This window comes from Homalodisca vitripennis, chromosome 4 (assembly GCF_021130785.1).
Source record: "Homalodisca vitripennis isolate AUS2020 chromosome 4, UT_GWSS_2.1, whole genome shotgun sequence".
Classification (NCBI taxonomy): Eukaryota; Metazoa; Arthropoda; class Insecta; order Hemiptera; family Cicadellidae; genus Homalodisca; species Homalodisca vitripennis.
In genome coordinates, this window is record NC_060210.1 from 114,679,153 (window position 1) to 114,694,821 (window position 15,669).

At 34.7% G+C, this 15,669-nt stretch overlaps 1 protein-coding gene across 2 annotated transcripts; it reads right to left on the bottom strand.

The window, feature by feature from the left end:
• Positions 1-2,355: 2,355 nt before the first annotated feature.
• On the bottom strand, positions 2,356-15,621 carry LOC124359961 (exonuclease 1-like). Of its 2 annotated transcripts, XM_046813155.1 has the most exons (6): positions 15,455-15,621; positions 13,818-14,033; positions 10,503-10,784; positions 9,328-9,526; positions 7,128-7,414; positions 5,417-5,559 (listed from the first exon to the last, which is right to left on the bottom strand). In XM_046813155.1, the coding sequence occupies exons 1-6, from the start codon at positions 15,611-15,613 to the stop codon at positions 5,551-5,553; spliced, it is 1,152 nt and encodes a 383-aa protein (XP_046669111.1). In that variant the 5' UTR covers positions 15,614-15,621; the 3' UTR covers positions 5,417-5,550. The 2 variants fall into 2 exon arrangements, with proteins under 2 accessions (XP_046669112.1, XP_046669111.1); XM_046813156.1 differs by lacking the exons at positions 10,503-10,784; positions 13,818-14,033; positions 15,455-15,621 and adding exons at positions 2,356-2,556; positions 3,661-3,770 and having other exon boundaries at positions 4,968-5,559; positions 9,328-9,464.
• Between the last annotated feature and the right edge of the window lie 48 nt (positions 15,622-15,669).

Below are 15,669 nucleotides of genomic sequence, written 5' to 3' on the forward strand. Positions count from 1 at the left end.
CTGGGTAAAAATCGCACTCATTACTTACCTCGGATACTGCTCTATTTACTAGACATGACTTTTCTGCACTTACTCAATTTATGTGCAAGTTAAAGTATATACCATGTGTGACATAACGGGCTTCGCTAAGGTTGCATGTAAAATTTCAATCTTATTTCATTAGGCTACATGCTACTATGTCACAAGTTAAAACGTCATATGATTGAACTAAGATTGTTTACAAATTTATTTATTCTGTGATTTTCTCATTGCCATCATAGTTACCTGTAAAACCAATGTAAAAATGCTCGCTAACCCTCAGCCAAATCCCATGTACTGACATGCTCATAAATTCATAGCCACTTATTCTTATTTATTTCTACTGATGTATCTCTTTTTCTTTTTTAACAATTTTAAAACATGAGCTTATATTTTAATTGAATAAGGGATTACACAAATTATTGTACGGATTCTGCACTTATTAACCCTCTCCCGGTCGAATTACCGCGACGCGCTTTTGGCGCTACTGGGCTGAATTAAATCGCCCGCTCTGCCGCGAGGGCACACTTATTCGCGTTTTTACTACGTACTAAGAACTTTATTTTAATAAAACTATTATTTATAGTACATCGTTACAAAGATGATTAAATCCTCTATAATAACGTTGTATTTATTAAAAAAAAAAATATCAACCTTATGGTACCTAAATTAAAATCAAACAAAAAGTCAAACTTACATGAAAAATCTTGTTTTAATTATTGTATAAATTATCATATATAAAGGGTTATAAATATAAAAATTAAGATAACACTAAGACTTTGTCTAGTGTTATCTTTGTCTAGACCAGACAGGCGGGACCCGAGTGGCGGTACCAGAGGCGCGAGGCAATGGCTGGACACGAGTCGCGGTGTTGGCGGCGCGAGGCAGCGCCGGATTACGTGGCGAGTCATCAGTGTCCCTATCTTCTTGGTTAGAATGGTGAATTTCCTCATCACTAAATACATCGCTATTCATGGAACTTTCATCGTCACTGAAACAATCACCTTCATCAACCACTTCATTGTCAAAAACGCGATCAATTTCGCTATCACGCAACGACCTTGAACCTGCCATCTATAAAGTACAGAACCAAGTGAAAAGACTGCGAATACAACCAACGAAATGATTTAAGTAAATAAGTGGTTATAAAAAGTCCCAAATAGTTTATCAAATTACGTAAGATAGCAGCACAAGACAGAAAGAATTGTACTACTAAACAACTAGAGCACCGTCAATGAAGTAGTGAATAAACCGTTTCAAATTATTAATCCTAGATAGCGTCCCTAGTCATAAAACTATGAATAAACAAGGCAACAATGATACTGCCAATAGATATTTCCATTATCAGTTCCCCAAACAATCGTAAGAAAGCAGCACAAAGCAGAGAGCGTTGATGGAGGCGATTGGAGGCGTTTGGACTTTAGCGCCAGGCGCCCTGCCGAGGCGTTTCGAGGCGTTTGCCCGGGAGAGGGTTAATCTCCAGAGTAAGACACACATACATCTTAATAGTTGATTTAACTTTCAAAACAGAAATTTAAAATCCTCTAAATGCTTTAACAAGGAACAATACCATGATTAGGATCAGTGCCCCAACAAGGTACCATGGTATGATTAGGATCAATGCTTTGATAAAAATTGTTTCATGATGAGGATCAGTAATACAGCAAAGAGCAATGCCATGATCAGGATCATTGCCTCTAACAAGATACAGTAATATGATAAGAATCAGTGCCTCAAGAAGGTACAGTGACATGATTAGGATCAATGCTTTGACAAGAAACCGTGTCAAAATGAGAATCAGTAATACAACAAAGAATAATGCCATGATCAGCACCAATTCAGCAATAAGTAATACAAGTAGTATTATGATAAGGATGACAAGAATTGACATGGAAAATCTGTCATCCGAAATATAAAATAATATTTTTGAAAGGTGCTCTTTAAAGTGGTACGATCTGTATTATTAATATAATAACAGTCAACTCGCAAGACAAAGAAAATATAATTTATTATAATTGTTTAGAGGGAACATCTGATTAAATCATTGAACATTTACATTTTTAAACTAAAACTTGCTGATAGCGATTGGTTTAACTTGAAACTTTAAATCAACTACGTTTTTAATAAAGTAAAACAAAAAGTACAAATAATTAACAATAAACACAAGAAAATTTTACTTCTTATTATCTCCTAAACTACATAATAAACAACAAATAATTGAAGAGACATCATACTCAACATATGTCACTTTACATTCTTGTTGACAATCACAATCCAGCATGGTCAAATTTGGAAGTGTAAACCATAATAGAAGGAGAAACTAATAAATAAGCTCACTCGTACTTATTGTATTTATTATGAACAATAACATAACTTAGTCATATAATACAAACATAATGATATAAATACTAAATAAGATACATTCTAATCTGTAACACTAATTGTACAATCCAGTGGTGAAAAACTTAACAGCTGCGATCTTTCAGGAAATGTGAAGGGCGAAGAATTTACAAAGTTTCTTACCTTTGTAGCTTGGGCCTGAAAAGTCACAAAGTTCGATTATTATTATTATTATTGAAATCATAAAAGCAGTGATAGTTTAGAAAAAAAAACCCATAATTACTTACAAGTTATTTTGCGTGAAGATTTTGAACAAAAAATATCCACCTTGGACCTTGGCTTAAGACTTTGTATGATTACAATTTAAAACAGCAAATTAAAAATAGGGTCTTAGTCCATTGACCTCTTAATTTGAACAGCCACTGAATTTGTTGTTACAATCAATTACTAATGTTATTGATTGTTACTAAAAACAACGAAAATTTTGGTAGTTTGGTTGCTCAAAACATTGTGCCTTCCGTTTCTTGTTTAAGACAATTATCATTCTTGCCGACTGTGAGATTCATACTGTAATTCAATGTTTGAATGCAAGGAATGTGAAACCGGCTGAAATTTGTAGTAAAGTTAAACATGTTTACGGTGAAGACACGATGAGTAAGAATCGTAAGTGTGTTAGAATGTTTAAGGAAGGTAAAAAAAAAATGTCCATGATTAAGCTCGGAGTGCTCAGCTTTCTGTTGTCATAAATGATCTTGACGAGTGATGAACTGATCAATGGTGAAATTTATCCCAGAGGTAAATACCATTAATGTAGCATGATTTTGTGAGACTTGAAGAAAATACAATGTGCAATCCAAAACAAAACGGTAAGGAATGCTCAGCAAAGGAATTGTGTTGCTCAATGATAATGTTTGGCCCCAAACTGCTGACACTCAAACGGTGATTCAACAGTTTTGTTGGGAGCAGTTTGATGACCTGCTGTACAACCCAGAGATTGTGCCATCCAACTACCACTTGTTTTTCCTCTACATAAAGCACGATCCAGGCAACACATAGGTTATTATATTTGATCATCTTCTCAATTAAATAAACTGATACATAACACAGAGTGCCTAGTACAGGCATCTCTTGATATTAATTCCGGATTCCTTCCAGTGAATGCATCAAATCAGTGTTTGCTGGAAAAACCAAACTATTGTTCTGATTTGCTCTCAAAAGTTCCATTATCAGATATTTCATTTTGTATGGGTAGTGTTTCAATGTTTAGTGTGCAATTTAAAAATCACTATAAGCATCGCTTACCTAGGTTTGAAGGCGAACATGGACAGCAGACTTTTCTGGCAACCAGTGCTCTGTCGCTTGCTTAGGCCCACCTTCACTTGACGTCGAGGTGTGATACTTGCTGTAGACTCCTGCAATATGTCGGCGCTCATCATAGTTTTTATTTAAATATTATATATTAGACAAAGAAAATAGCAACAATTAATTCTTACTTATTCAAATGTGTAATGAATAATTTCAGAACAATTAAATCCATATCGCTGTTAATTACAGAAATAGTTTACGTACTTTAGCTCGGTCGTTCTGATTCTGAATTCATCTGACAGCAACCTACATAGTTTCAGGCATGTAATACCCAAACAAAAGATAACTAATTTTTGAGATCACAAGTTTTAAAACATAAAAAACGCAAATGAATTCATAACAAGATGTACCTTAATAGTTTGAATAAGTACAATTACGATTTTACACGGAAGCGAAAGTTGAGTCATAATCCAAAGTGAAAGTATTTAATGAAAACTGAAAAGTTGTATTTTGATTTTCATTGATATTTATAATTAAATATCTTAAATTGTTCTTTAAATCAAGCACTGGTTGGGTTTGTGTATGCCAGAACAGTAAAAATAGAATAGACAAAATATACACAAACACGTGATCATATAATGAATGAGACATCGTCTTTTGGGTCCTCTACATTTCTTGACATCAAAATTAAACCTTTTTAGATCTGAATTTTTGACCAAAAAACTGTTATTAAAGTAAAACTAATATAAACTATCATATAAATATCATATATCATAACAAATTAAGAATAGATTTTATGAAAATATTAAAAATTATTTTTTATTGATCATTTTACAAATTTATAAAATTTAATTTAAATAATGAGTAATTTCGTACAGAGACAGTTAATCAGTATGATTTCTATCATAATTTTAATACAGGATTTATTTTAAATTATTAAATTTTGCTATAACTTTTGAGTAATAATTCGTAGAGAAATTTGAAACTTTTTGTTTTGGTCAATGCAGTATAGTTATAAAAATTGTATCAACATTGTCTTATCTGGTTTTTTATAATATGCTCACTCTTTACAAAATAAAAAACATAATTTTTCAAAAACTGGGGAAAATATTTCTAGCATTTACTATTTGTATCCTATATTTGGTGAGATTTGGCCTGTATTTTACGCCTCTTAAATAAAGGCATATTTAATTTCATTTCAGATTTATTCCAATCTTTAAAAACATGACACCATTTATATTACTATATTAAACATTAAATTTGTAAAGAAGAAACAATTGTGAATTAAGAATCTTGAGACTTACCTCACTAAAGGTGTCCGGTGTTAACACGTCCGACTGAGAGTCTGGACTTAAGGAGAATCCCTGAGACCCCAAACTACTTGAACGATCATTCTCCTCTTCCACTTTTGTACAGTCATCCAATTTCTTCACTTTAGCAAACGGGTTTCGACTTGTAGGTTTGGTGTCCTTTACGCTTGACTGAGTATTCTGAGAGCAATCAGATTCCTCTTGAGCATCTGATTCATCTTTTGAAGGGTTCACGAAACTCTTCTGCACTGACGGAGATGAAGGCAAAGATTTGCTCTTAAACCCAAACATGTCAGCTAGAGAAGGCTTCCATTTAAAAGTGTTTTCACGCCTGGGCTTCACAGCCTCTGAGCAGTTCTCTTTTCCATCTGTTTGGCCTAAATCACTTCTTTCCTCCTTGATATCTTCGCTCGAGTCTTCAATCAAGGAACTGATTTTTCCATCAGAAAGTTTTTCTACATGGTTCGCAATATGCATTTTGCCAGTTTCTGGCACCTGATTCTCTAAAACGTTACTGAGATCTTTAAGGGTGTTTGTCTTGGATTCATTTTCATTAATATTTTTGACAGGCTGACTATTAAAATATCTGAAAGCAAAATTGTTTAAAAATTAATAACCAATTAAATAATTATTGAATTAACGATGTGGGAAACACCAATTGGCGTTTTGAATATTCCATATCTTACATTTAAAAGAATTTCATGAAACCAACTATATTCTGGGTATATTTTTACAACTTGACTATGTTTTAACCCTTTCCGCTCGGAGCGGTAATGTTAGAATGTCCACAGAGATCGGATGGGCAGCAGTGTTGGCCACCGCGCCATTTCCTCTAGCGCGCACATTTATTTTTAGAGTTGCCGTCCTCAGAGATCGGATGGTCAGCTGTGCTGTAGGTTGAATAATCCTACTAGCGCTCGGATGGACAGCAGCGTTGACCACAGGTTATAAACTCTTTTTTTTTATTCTGACGTATTTTTTTATAATACAACGCATTAAGATCAATCAGCTGTTTCTTTACAAAGCTTGGAAATTGATCATCTGGTCAATATTGCGTTCTAGGCTTTCGTTTTAGCACGCTTTTAACCACATTGTCACTAGTGAGTTAACCTACGTATGCATTATTAGAACGGATTGTTTATTATTCTTAATATTGTGCAATTTTATTAAATATTAGTGTAAATGAAGTATTGTAGATATCAGTGTAAATATGACTGTAAATAAGAGTGTAAATATATCAGTATTAATATCTGGTTTTAGTGGTATTATTATTAATTAATGGTATTAGAGCTTGTTGGCGATGTAAGGAACACAAATAAAAAAGGAAGACCATCCCAATTGCAAGACATTTCCTGACTAAATGGGAAACTTCATCTACCATATCCTCTTGAAGGTAGAAAAGTGAAGGATTGCGTCGTGTGTAGCAGCAGAGCACAAGGTGGCACCAGGAAAAGAGTGGAGTTTTATTGCAAAACTTGTGATAATGAGCCTGGTCTTCACTTCTTTGTTTGTTTTGAAAAGTACCATTCATCTCAGATATTTCAACAAGATGACAACTAGCCTGCAGTTAAATTTGTATTCGTAACAATAATAAGCAGTTCAATTTTATTTTTTATCATGTTATAATTATTTACTGTCACATTATTAATACTCATTGTAACTCATGTTAGTTTATAAAAATATAACATTTCCATTGTAATACTTTTCGACTACATTATTATTTACCTTTGGACCTTTAAATCCATTTAACTTTTTAAAAGGCACAGTATCAATGACGCGGCGAAAATAAATCCGAGCTGGTGGGGACGCAACAATGACATGGCTGCTGTGTGCACGCGGGCGCCATAGTGGACAGCACCGCTGCCCATCCGATCTGAGTGGACAGTACGCGCTAAAATAATACGAGCCTACGAGAAGCCATATTTGGTCAGCACTGCTGCCCATCCGAGCGGAAAGGGTTAATGTATCATTAAATGACACACAAGGTATTATAATGTATTGTAGTTGGAATATAGTTGGAAATATTTATTACTTTCTGGTCAGTTCTTGTACAACACATTCTGAATTCAATTCAGTTGTATCAGCTCAAAAATAAGTAATCAACATGAAAAATCTTCTATATGATCTATTATAACATAAAAATAAATACGATACCTGCTCTGTACATTTGATCCACTGACAGGAGTCCGCCTGAACTGAGCTAGTTTTCGACAATCCGCTGAACTTATTGGCACTAGAGGGTGTTGTCTTAGTGAATGGATTCGGGTTTGTCTTCCTTGGTGATTCCAACAGCTGGGATTGAGTCTCATCTGACCTTGGAGGTGTGTGGTCCGTCTTGTCCAAGAGATCCAGGATATCTTCGGCATTTTGGCGAGGCTTCTTGGTCGGTTGAGGAGAAATCCCAAATTGGGAGCGTATTGAGTTCAACTCTTCTTCTGTAGCTACAAAATTTCAATCAAAGTTAATAAATTTACAGCCTGTTCTGGTACAAATACCTCCTAAGTACTCAAAGAATGGAAAATAAATCCGACAAATGCATTTGTAGGATAACACTGGATTACAAACAAGCTGAATAATGATTTGGAAGTTTCAATCTACTTTGAAATGTTTGCTTGCTTTACTCAAGAGAACTATGTGTACTTATACTACAACTTTCAATTCAAACATTTTTTAGTTAATATTACACAAAACACATTACACTATTATATAAAGTCAAAAATATAAAATATCAAACCAAGCTGATATGTAAACGAATTAAAGAAAGTACATAAATTATACAATGCATCTTTACAAAAGAGATTAACCTACAAACACTTTCTAATGAATTTCCTCCAGTAAATATAACAATTTTTGCTTAAATTTTAAAGTTTTTATATTTTATGCTCTAGTTTACATTGTCTAGTAAGTCTGTACCATAATATAAAAATATAATAATATCTATGTGTATGTGTTTTACTTAATTACTTAAAACTACTGGACCACTTGTACTAAAATTTTACATGGACATTCTTAGAGTCCCTGGTTAACATATAGGCCTATTCCTAATTTTAAACATTCCTCTGTGCTATGTCTCACTGGATTCTAAAGGTAGTGAAAAATTACATTTTGGTCTCTAAAGGTGCATTACAACCTACAATTGTTATTAATTGAAAGAGCCTGTTAAATTTTATAAACTGTTCTGTGTAAGCATTGTTTTATGACAGGATGACCAATGTTTAATTAATTAAACAATTATTTTCAATTTGTTTACATTTATAGTCTTAAAAGCATAGAGTAAGCTTGATAGTAACAACACTTCTTATTAAGACCTTTTCTGCAACCGTTGTTGGGCACAGAGTAATAAAATATCAAAATGACAAAAACAAAAGTTTTAGTAAAACAAAGCTTTTAACTTTACATTTGAGCTAATATTAAGTATGCAGTGTCTGGTTGGTACTGTAGTGCTGATATCAATGACAAAGTTACTGTCTAACTTTTACTATAAATTCTTTTAAATTCATTGTAGTTGTCTTTTGATAGAAGTAGGCTTCTCAGACCTGTGAATGTGTCCATACATGTGCAAAGCCTAAATTGTGTGCGAAACCTCAGGTAACTGCTAGTATTCAACATATTTGAACCACAGAATAAAATTACATTTTTGGAAAGTAATTTAAAACTGTGTCATTCTGATTCAATAATAATTTCTTTTGTATTACAAGGAAGAATATGTTCGCTGCAGGTTACTGTCTGGACATTAGCGTGTCTTTCACCAAAACTTCGGAGGGCTGTCGAGACAGTTGTGCTACCAACACCTCAGCTCTTTGTTTTTTTGCCTGTCACATGCTGCAATCTTTCTGCAGATCCCTGAAAGCTTTCAGACTTGTTCTACAGTATAGGTACTTTCTATACATAACGTGGGACTGTATGTTGAGCTGCACCGTACTATTACACATTATACACTATGTGCGGGATCACTCTCTGGACAGTTACTTAGCTTAGAGACAGAACCATATGAAAATCAACAAGGTCACCCGAAACAATTCTGGTCCTTTAGGATATTGCTAATTAGAACTAGCAAGTTATTATGAATTTATATGTATATTTTAAAATACGCTTTTGCTAAAAATGCGGCCTACTGTCTGGACAGTCCACTCGGTTACTTACGCGTAAGAACTTAAAATCATCTAATAAGATGATTTTATAGCACGATAAACCAGAATAGCACCAACTGAACGAAAATGGTGAATTTTAGTTTTGTAGCATGTTTGTAATGGGAATTTTTTCTGCAGCAAACATGTTATTATAGAAGAGATCTAACATTTGAAAGTGGTACCACAACCAATGCCATGATGACCTATATATAAAACAAACTTACTCTGAGATGGACGCTTAGCCGACAACTTTGGGATCTCCACACTCTTCTCCACGATCCTCCCAGAGGTGGATGACCTCGTGACCTGACAAGGGTCAGGCTGCTGGGTCACCACTGGCTGAGGCTTGTAGTCTGCCGACCAGATACTCTTGTGCGGGGCGATCAGCCTCGCGTTCCAGCCATTGCTGCGGCCCTCGGCCTTCTGCTCATACAATGTTCATATTTTAAGTCTTCTAGTAATTGGTTTTAACTCATCAACACATGTTTCCTAATTCAGAAACAATTCTATTTAGAAATAATTAAAACCACATTTGAGAGAAAGCTTCAAGAAAAGTGCCATAAAGTACATATATCAACCTCAATGAATAATAAATTATTTGTAGCATATCTAGTCAGTTTTAAGCATAAATTGAAAAATCTTTTTTGGACAAATAGTTTTATTTAGTTACATGGTGTTTGCCTAAATTAGTTTTTAGATAGCTTTAAATTATTTATTGACACAGTTTTGTGTAATCTTTGTAGCAAATTGTATAAGCTAACCATACATAATTTTATCAAGATTTATTTTAAAAGCTCAACCAATTGTTTGGAACATTTTCCAAACTAATATGTTATACATAATTTTTTAACAATATAAAACAATAAATTGTTTTATTTTTATTAAAAGTTTATGCTGTTTCTAAGAAATAAGTAATTTAATGGTAAATCCCAATATAATCATTTCCTGCTACACAAACAAAATCTTTACTAAATAAATATATGACATCTACAAATTTAGTTTTTGCTGATACAACACCTGTAAAAGAAACTAAAAATAAAAGAACACCTAACAAAATTAAATATTACTGAGAAGTATGATTCTTTATCTTTGCAAGTATATGAATTTTATTGCAACCAAATAATTAATTAACTACTTCAACACTAACATTACATAATGTGGGAGAGAACAAAAGATATCCATTGACGGATTTGAAGAATGGCCTGAAAAGGTATTTGGCCACTGCCAGCTCTAGGATTAATGAATACATTCATTTTATTAGTCAGTTCTACCAACCATCAAAACCATGTTATTCATGTTTTTTTTACATAATTTGCTACAAAGTAAACTGTTTATTATTATTATTATGTTATCTCTTATTCAGTAAAAATAATGGTATCTTGCTTCTACTATTACATACCATGGGTTTGTCAGGGCTCCAGTCATCGACTTTAGTCAGAGTGAAGGGGTCGAGATTACCCAATGCGAGCTGTAGCAGTTGCGTTTCATCTAGTGGCTCCTGGGAGAGCAGGGGAGGTGGGGGAGCTCCTGGTGCCGGAGGGGTCAGTGGAACAAGCTTCTTCCGCAGGGGGTCGAACACAGGCTGGTGACGGAACATTGCATCGGCCTCCATGAACTTATCTCTGTACTCCAGTGGTACCACAATATTCATGTTCAAGTGGCCTCCCAGACGTGACAGAGCCTGAAATATGTACACGTCAGTACAAGTATAATCTAAAATTGTCTACTGAAACCACAAGAATCCGTCTCAGACAGCACAGAGAAATGTGGTTTTTACAATTGGGGCTATCACTTGGCCAACAATTGTGGAAACAATTCTCAAAAACAGAATGATAAGAGATCACAGTGAACAATAAAACAGTATGTTCTATGACTCAAAAGAAAGAAGATTAACCCTATCCTGTAAAAAAATAACCTGCATTCAAACACATTTATCAAACCAAAAAAGTGTTTATGGTTTGAGTCTCAATGAGTCATGACAAACAGATAGCTACTTTTAATACATATAAGTACAATACAGTCATGGTAAATTCTTCCTCGTATATTTAAATTGCCACTTAAAACAGTTCAGAGAGAATAAAAGTTTATAATCCAAAGTAGTGAATAAAGGAAGCTATTGTTCTCTCGGTGGCTGAAAAGTTATAATTGCATATTACATTTCTTAAACTCTGATATTAAAAGAACTTGCTTTACTTTATATTTGTACAGTATGTGCATTAAAACCTACTACTACGTAACGCTACCAAACCCTTCACTCTTTCCCTGAATGGTAAGCCTTTCTATTCTAACAATCAAATGTCACAACCGGTTCAGCCTTTCGTATCAGGTGAGAATATTGGTAATTAACACTTCCAAGCCCCTGTTTAGTGTAGTACTCTATTGTCAAAAATTAGAACTATGTTGGGAGGACCTGTAGGAACATGGTCTGTCAGGTTTTGGATTTGAGTTAGAGGTAGCACAAGTTCAAATTGTCTTTGTAAAACTTGTATCAATATAGTCAACCTCGTACTGTACCGACTCTTCCCCTTATTCTGTATGATAACATCCTCATACAAGCCAGTAGCCGATGAGGAACAGGAGAATAAGGCTAAAAAGGAAATCAGTTTCTCTTAAAAATCAAATAAATAAAAACCGATTGCATCATAATATGCTATAAATAATCTGTTTCATAACTGATCATGTCATCAGCTGATCAGATTATGGAATTTGTTCCCATTTGTCTCGTCATGTGGAGTTATTTTACAATTATCATAAGTATTTGATTATTTTTATATGGCCGTTTTAGGTCATTTATGCATATAATCTATGCTACTTTATATTTATGGTGTAAACATGTGTTTTTCAATGTATGATCATTGACATCGTCTAATATAGACTATGTGTGTGTACTGGTTAAGTGTAAGTAGTCTTTTTTTATTGTGCTATAAAAAAATACAAATAAACTAGTAGATAAAATCATGGACAAACAGAATACTTCACATACAAACCCTAAACAAAAGAAAATTAAAATAGACTAATACTTTGCAACATAGGGTTAGTTTTAAAACATTTACTTTTTGGTTGAAAATAAGTCAGAATGCAAAATAGAGGAAGCAAAAAGATAATTAGAAAGAAAAAGTTCAGTTTAGTGATAATGAGTTTATACATTTTCAATACAAATCTGACTTTAGATTATTTACGAGGGTTGTTCAATAAAGACTGAGACTGGGCCCGGGATTTCCCCATACTGCTCTGATAAGACATGATGCCAGGTTTTTCCAATACCTTTGGACCCTATTGTTTACCAACAGACATTGAATTGCTTTATCTCTATCACAAAGCCATCAGTGCTCATTTGAACATCAGCTTGGTAAGTGCCGCCTCCAACGTTTTATCATGTCCAGTTTGCCGTGAACAACGATATGCGATTAAGTTTTGTGTTAGACTCAACAAAACTGCGACTAACACTTATGAAGACATAAAGCAAGCTTTTGGGGATGACGCAATGTCTCGTGCTTCCTGTTTTTGCTGGTTCAAAGATTTTAAGGAGGGAAGAGAGGACCCAGAGTTGCAGGGAGGAGATGGTGCCCCAGTTACTGCTCTCACTGAGGAAATCATCAATACAGCAGCGGCAATGATCAAAACCGACTGACGTCTGACCGTCAGACAGATTGCTGAACTCCTTGACATATCGGTAGGTAGTGCTCACACAATTTTAAAAGACAATCTTAACATGTCTAGAGTGTGTGCTCGTTGGATTCCTCGTTTACTCACACCTGAACAAAAACAAAACCGTGTCGATGTTTGCCTTGAGTGGAAGCGGTTCGTTGAAGAAGATAGGGATTGGTGGAAGAGTGTAATCACTGCTGATGAGTCCTGGGTTTATCAGTATGACCCTGCAATGAAAATCCAAAGCACTGAGTGGGTAGAAAAAAATGAAGGTCGCCCGAAGAAAGCTAGGGCAACCAAATCTGCAAACAAAGCAATGGTCATTACTTTTTTTGACTATAAAGGAATGGTGTACACTCATTCAGTTCCACGTGGACAGACAATCAATGGAGACTATTACAAACAAGTTTTGGCTACATTAATGAATGATCACATTTCTCAAAAGCGTCCAGAACTTCGAGGAAACTGGAAACTTCATCACGACAATGCGCGGCCTCACATTGCACACGTTGTGACAGAATATTTGGCCAAACGAAACATTAAGGTCGTGCCCCACCCACCTTATAGTCCTGACCTTGCGCCCTGTGACTTTTTTTGTTTCCTACTGCAAAAAAGGAATTAAAGGGACGTCGTTTTGATTAGGAACAGGAAGCAGTAAAGGCTTTGGAGGTGATCCTGAAGAACATGTCAAAGGATGGCTTCTCTAACGTTTTCCAGGCATGGCAAAGGCACTGGGACAAGTGCATTTCACTTAATGGGGAATACTTTGAAGGTGAAAAATTTGATGTAGATCAGAATTAAATAATAAATGTTTTATAGACACAGTCTGTCTTTATTTATTGAACAACCCTCGTATATTGTTTAGAGAAATTTTATTTGATACTGAAGAATCAGATTACTATCTAGAGATTTTGCAACAATGTTAAACCATTTCTTTAAAGAAATCAATAACTTCTGACTTTTGTGACTCTAAGGTTGCTGATAATTTCTGGAAAAATGCCCTCTATACAAACAGAGATCCTGACCCATTTCAGATGATCTGGGTTTATCTGTGGTATTGACATACCCTGTGTATGTCGGGGTCAACTGTGCTCTTGATGAAGCGGCAAGCCTTGCCCAAACCAATTTTGGGTAGAGAAGGCAGATAGTCACATCCGGAGAGGATACACATGTGCCGGAACCTGTCCAGACTGAAACTGCTTGGACTGATGCCCATCGCCAGGTGTAGTCTCTCCTGTTCTACCAGCAGGCCGTTACCGCTTAGGTCCAACTTGAATATTACCTATTAACCAACGAGAACAGTTGAATTAGGCACAATTCTTACATTAAAACAATAAAAATTGTAGTTAGTTTAAAATAGTGATAAAAATATGGCACAAACATTCTAACTTTACATAAAGTAGTATTTCCAAACAACCAAAAGATTCTAGAAAGTTTAATGAGGTTGTCTGGTGCTATTTTGGTTCAAAATAAAGTATATTTAAAACAAGACTTTTCATCTTTTAATATTGGAAAAACTTTGGACTAAAATATAATACACTTGGTCTTTAACAATTTTTAAAATGAAAAGTTTTTCTCTACTCCGATCCAAGAGAATCTTCTATTGTGATTCTTACCATAAATAAATAAAATTTTTAAAAATATGGCTTTGATTGATTACTTCAAAATTTAAATGTTTTATCCTTTTTATTTTCAATATACATACAATAACACCCACGTGGATTAGTTAAAATCTTAGATAACAGGTTTTTTGAACATTTGCCAATATTCAATGGTACAAGACCAGTAACATTACGTTCCAAAGTCTGTTATCAAGAATCAAGAAAAGAATCAAGAATCAGTCTTTATTACCCATAAGGCACAGATTTACATGCATGAGGTATAGTCAAAAAACAGGAAACATGTTCACATTTGTCAAAAGGAACTATAAAATTGAGATTGAAAGTACACAAATATAAAAAGTTTTGTGGTTGGTTATACGATCTATTCCTGACGTGAGTCACAATGCTCCTGAAATTATTTGTTTATTTGAACTTATGTGTTAGGTTAGTTATCTACCTGAGAAAGACATCAGATTCCATATCTCAAAACATAGTGTTACTCTTCTTTGTTTAATGTTTGTTATTGACCATGGAAGGTTTGAAAGGATAACAGGATTTCGGACATTTGCCATCGTTATATGTTGCAAACGGTATAACACAACGTTTTGAGGATTTGGGCCTTGCATTTTGTGCAGTGATAATGCCTGGACTAGACTCCAAGCAACTGTTTGGTTTGAACCCTTTTATTTCCTTTTTTTCTTCTTTCTGTTCTTTATTTTTTATTGCATTAATACCTCCCCCCCACCTGATGAAGACGATGCATTCCAATCATCAAAACATTGTTTTTTACCTTTTTTAACATATAACGATCGACAATGTCCGAAATCCTGTTATAAAGTTACTGATTTCTTGTCATCACTAAACAATGACAAATGTCTGAAAAAAACCTGTTACCTTCATAATACTTTAACTGTCAAAAACTACCTTTAAAGAAATTAATAATACTAGGAATTTTTTCGAAATTCAGAACTAATGCGCATCTATGAAATATTTCAATTTTAGTTACAATTCAAAAACGTTTCAGGTTGTATGGTAAAAGTCTTATTTTAAATTAAATATGCTTTTCTACAAGTACATTATGTACAAGTTCTAAATTTGACACCTTAGTACAGCCGAAGAGCAGCAGGTCCGAGTCCTCAGTGATAATGATGTGAGCGATCCCTGCAAGGTTGAGGTAAGCGAGCTGCGCATCAGCCTCGTATGGTGCAGTGATGCAGTCCACATTACGTGCGCGACATTCTCGCATCAGTTCTACGGCCATTGTGTGAGTTACATCACCCCCCCCCCCCCCCACCCCCCCCCCCCCCCACCCCCCCC